Genomic DNA, 5,316 nt, shown 5'->3' on the forward strand with positions numbered 1-5,316 from the left:
TCCATCCATCCATCCATCCATCCATCCATCCATCCATCCATCCGTCCGTCCGTCCGTCCGTCCATCATCCATCCATCCATCCATCCATCCATCCATCCATCCATTATCTTTACCCATTTCTTCCTTTTCAGGTCATGGGGGTCACTGGTGTCCATTTCCAGCAGTCACTGTGCGATAGGAGGGGAACAGCCTGGACAGGTCCAAGTCTATCATGTAAAACATTAAAAACACATAGATTGTTAAGAATAAAAAAAAAATATTTATGATTAACATCTACAAAGTTCTGCAACATTTTGGGTTTTACTAAACATTTTAATCTTTAATATCCAATTCTGCGTTTCAGTCTACATTTTCAACATTGTAGAAATAAATCAAAGGGCCTCACTGAAATTATTAATAAACTTTAGGGTGATTCTCACAATTCTGTGTGCTCCAGAACATCGGAGTTACCATTTTTCACATTCATTTTTTCATTTGTTTAAATTAGTAGAAAAATGTCTCTGGTGTTGCTTCATGGAAGTTTCTTCTCTCCACTGTCAACAAGAACTTGCTTAAACTGAATCTGTGAGTTTGACTGTGTGCAAACTGCTTGAAGACTTTTTCTTCTAAATTAATGTTCATTGGACAAACTGAGCTGGAAGTGTAGCAGTTGTTGGGGCATGAACATGAAGGATGTTTCTTGCCTAGACATCAGTTTTGCGTCCTGCATGACACAGTGGTGTGTGTTTGTCACAGGAAGGCGAAGACACACAATGTTCCCGGTGAAGGGGGCAAACATCGTCTCATGGATATGGTAAGCACTGGCCAGCACACTTAATGTTGTGTTTGCAGCTGAAGTAACCCAAAGCACCAGGAAACAGTCTGTAACCCGTCCTGTGTGTATTTGTTTGTGTTTGTGTGTGTTGTCAGGGTATTCTCAGGCAGTCAAAGCTGCGCTCCATCAGTAAATCAGACACTGAGATGAACAAGATGAACTGCAACGGTAAAAGTGAGTATAACTCCTGAATAAAGTTGTAAAAATGGACCTGATTGTTCCTGAGAGGAAATCACCAAAAATACGTCTCGTCTGTTTTACTGCACGATGAAGTGATTGTTATACAAACTGGATGATTTGACCTGCTTTTAAACTGCAGAGAGTGAAAACCTCCATGAATTGGTTTAATTTGAAAACATGACAATCACTAAAGTGTGAAGGTTTTTCCTCAGCTCTTCCCTGAACGTTATGAGCTCTAATCCAGCACGAAATTCCCTCTAAATGGTCAGATCTGAGGACACAAGAACATAAATTTACCCTAAAACAGAATTCACGTCACATTTACAGTTTAGTACGATCCTCCTGGGCTGAGAAGACATGATGATGACAACACGCCTGACTCTCAGAGATGCTGAGAAGAGAGCCGAGTCCTGGAGCTCCCTTGCTGTGCTCGTGGGCACTGTGCCAGTAACCCTGGAGGTCTGAAGACATAAAAACATACGTCCTGCTCCCGCTGCAGTTTGGATCCTGTTAGCTCCCAGTTTACTCTGGTTTTCAGTAAACTGAAGAGGGCTTTGTTGTTCCTCCAGGAGGAGAGAACTGATGAGAAGAATTTCACTCAGCTGACACTGATGGAGTCTAGTTGGAGACACTATCCATCCATTTTCTTTTACCTGCTTCTTCCTTTTTGGGTTGCAGGGTTCACTGGTGCCCATGTCCAGCCATCGTTGTGCGAGAGGCAGGGGACACCCTGGACAGGTCTCCAGTCCATCACAGTCGTTGTTGGAGACTAGTTGGAGGCTCAAGATTATGAAAAAAAGGCAGATGTTTTTATTGCAGTCTCACTGATTTTTGAGTGTTTGGCAACCAGGGGGCCGTGTTGCCAGTTACAAGTGGCCGATTTGTTAAGCTCTCGGCTTATTTTAGCTTTCTGTCAGAGGAGAGCTCCCGTCCAGCATCGAGAGAGTTTACAAAGAGGGCCAGAAGATGACACTATAGATGGCACTCTAAAACCTAAAGCCATGACAGAACTGCGTGACTTTTATTTTGTTGTCATAATTAGGTGTTTTGATAAAAGCTGTAATGTGGGCGTTAGGCACAAACTTTTGTTGAACGTTAGAGTTTATTTTACTAACAAAGATCAGGACAGTCATTACTCATCAACTCAATGAAGTCTTCTCTCGTGAACTCAGAATTAAACTAGCTTCCTTGACATAATGTGTACAGCGCTCCACTTTTCATACTAAAGATCTCACAAGATCTGTTACTTCTTAAAGTATGTGATGGGATCCACTCTCAGCTACTACCACACCAAGTTTTAGCTCAATTTCTGCAAAAAGGGTGGGAGCTGGACTTATTTTGTGTTTGCCAAGGTCAATTAGCTGTGGCCAATCAGGTTGCGTCCAAAAGTTAATCAGTTGTAGATGCACATCAAATCTAAACTTTCAATAAAGTTTGTCCAGAGGTTCAAAACCAGGGAGGGGTGAGGTTTAAAAGAGGGGGCAGTGCGTCACCTTAGTGGCATCAGAGTCATAATACAGCTCTAGTTCTCGGGAACTTGTTGAAATTAAATTGAAAAAGGTTTGAGATAAGTTTGAGACACCTGCAATAATTTTGTGAATACTTTGAGAGAAAATCGTTGCCATTCATTAAAACCATGTTAAAAATTAAAGAGACCAGACTACGAGTCTCTGCGACTCACCCACGGAGAATGAAAACCCCTGCAAACAGTTTGAGCCATTTTGGAGACTCCCTCACAAATGCAGTTCACCGACTAGTCTCCAGCAGTCAGTGAAGAGGGAGCGAAGACTTTGAACAACGTGAGTTCTGTTTTATGGAGGGTGTAGATCAGGCCATGCGTGCCTCTCGAAGCATCTACACGGAAACGTCCAGCCAGCATGTCCAGCTGCCGGTCTAACTCTGACCTTCGTTCCCAAGGCAGGCAGCTTCCGCAGATCCCCTCTGGGACTGGAGAGGACAGCGAGCACACTTACTCTGAAGTGGGCCAGCGCTCCTCCGCTGCACGTACTGATGATTCCCTCTACGCCATGGTAGGCAGGGCTGGGCAGACGGACACTCCAGCCCCACCAGCTGTACCTGCCAACACCCCGGCGCCTCCAGACCCAGATGGGGACGTGGAAGAAGGGCTGCCTGAACCCGAGGCCCAGGTCGTGTCTGCCCCCCATGCCCCAGAGACGGCAGAGTACGCCTGCGTCCGGAAGCTGAGGAAGGCAGACAAGGCACCTCAGAAGAGGGACAGCGGAACAGACATGGCAGAACCGCCGGCTCCACCTCCCCGACACGCGCCGCCGTCACATCCAGCCCCACCTCCACCACACCCCCACAGCACAAAGCTGCCTCGTAGGAACATTGACGCCTTTAACGTCCCATCATTCCCAAAGGTTGGTACCTCCGAATGTTTTGTGGTCGAGCTGTCAGCAGAACTTTGATAATTTGATCATTGACGTTTGTCAACTTCTTGTTGAAAACCTGGCTTCTAGCACCAAGTTCTTCACTACAGGAAAATGGAAACAGGTCTCTCTTGTAAATGAGCCCTCAAGGCTCAATTAGACTAATCTCTATAAATAAAGGTTGAATGGAGACCTCACCACAACAGTTTATAGCACAGTTAATAATCTTAAGGAGGTTTATAGCACAGTTAATAATCTTAATTAGGTTTAGAGCACAGTTAATAATCTTAATGAGCCCCAAAAAAGTTAAAACTGGTCCTCTGGACATTCAAAAAAACCCAAAACAAAGCAAAACAACAAAAAATGTAGAAAAGTTTCGTCTCTCGTCCGAGAGACTTCTTCAGTCTGAGGTGCTGTTTTCAGCTCAGTCTCTTAAATAGCACCTTCTCAGAGTGGATCAACCAGTTTTGCTGCTGACAACCAAAACCAGCTGATCACATGCTCAAGAAGGACCATCAGCCTAACAATGGATCATTAGCACACTGATGGCTGCTTACTGTTCACAGAGGGCTGAGTGATACTAACAATCACAGCATTGTAAGAGGGGGACAATTGAACACGTAGGCCTCCACCCCTGTTTAATGATGGACGATTTCTTTTCACAAAGATGGCCTCCTTTACTCCTCTCTCAAACCATCGTTCCTCTCTGTCCAGGATGTGAACATCTTCATCCCTGAAAGAGTGACCGCTGGCCTGGAGATGAGTGTAGACCACAGAGTCCTGGCCTGATGATGTTGATCTTCTGTGCTGGGCCATCCTTTTGGCCAGTGGCTGTTTTGTTTCCCCGATGTAAGACTGATCACAGCCCTCCTGACACTGAACAGCATACACAATATTACTCTGTTTGTGCCGGGGGACTGGATCTTTGGGATGAACCAGTCTTTGCCGTAATGTATTTTGGGGTTTAAAAGCCACTGGGACGTTATGTTTAGAAAATAAACGTCTCAGTTTCTCTGATACTCCCTCAACATATGGAATGACCACTGGTCTGGGTCTGGGTTCCTCCTTTTCACCTGTTGGCTGACTGGAGTCCTGTTTGGGTTTCTTCTCTGCTTTCAGGAAGACCCAGTTAGGATATCCACATTGCTCTAGAGCCTGTCTTGTGTGGGATTTCTCCTTCTGCCTGGCTCCTGAGCTAGTGGGGACGCTGTCTGCTCTGTGATACAGAGTCCTGATGACTCCTAACTTGTGCTCCAAACGGTGATGGGAGTCAAACTGCAAATACTGGTCTGTGTGTGTGGGTTTGCGGTACACCTCAGTTTGCAAATGTCCTCTATCAGAGACTGAGACCTCACAGTCCAAGAAAGCCAACTTGCCAATTTTTACATCTTCTCGTGTGAACTTGATGTCTTTATCCACAGAGTTGATGTGGTCAGTAAAATGTTGGACTTCCTGAGATTTAATTTTAACCCAGGTGTCGTCAACATACCTGAACCAATGACTTGGTGGTGTCCCTGAAAAGGACGTCAAGGCTCTCTTTTCTACCTCCTCCATGTACAGGTTGGCAACAATAGGAGAAACTGGAGACCCCATAGCACACCCATGTTTCTGCCTATAATATTGCTCCTCATATGTGAAGTAGGTTGACTGCAGGCACAGTTTCAAGAGATCAACAGATCAGAGAGCACAGAAGATCAACATCATCAGGCCAGGACTCTGCGGTCTACACTCATCTCCAGGCCAGCGGTCACTCTTTCAAGGATGAAGATGTTCACATCCTGGATAGAGAGGAACGATGGTTTGAGAGAGGAGTAAAGGAGGCCATCTTTGTGAAAAGAAACCGTCCATCGTTAAACAGGGGTGGAGGCCTCCGGGTTCAACTGTCCCCCTCTTACAATGCTGTGATTGCTAGTATCACTCAGCCCTCTGTGA

At 45.4% G+C, this 5,316-nt stretch overlaps 1 protein-coding gene across 2 annotated transcripts in view; it reads left to right on the plus strand.

Annotated features, from left to right (window-relative positions):
* The window catches only part of si:dkey-70p6.1 (uncharacterized protein LOC570575 homolog), a 30,019-nt gene that overhangs the window by 3,065 nt on the left and 21,638 nt on the right, over positions 1 to 5,316 (plus strand). For both annotated transcript variants that reach the window (XM_037683930.1, XM_037683931.1), the window contains 3 exons: positions 736 to 793; positions 910 to 988; positions 2,912 to 3,375. In XM_037683930.1, the coding sequence (XP_037539858.1) occupies positions 736 to 793; positions 910 to 988; positions 2,912 to 3,375 (601 nt within the window). The remainder of the gene's footprint in view (positions 1 to 735; positions 794 to 909; positions 989 to 2,911; positions 3,376 to 5,316) is intronic.

This window comes from Nematolebias whitei, chromosome 11 (genome assembly GCF_014905685.2).
Source record: "Nematolebias whitei isolate Nwh7 chromosome 11, NemWhi1, whole genome shotgun sequence".
Lineage (NCBI taxonomy): Eukaryota > Metazoa > Chordata > Actinopteri > Cyprinodontiformes > Rivulidae > Nematolebias > Nematolebias whitei.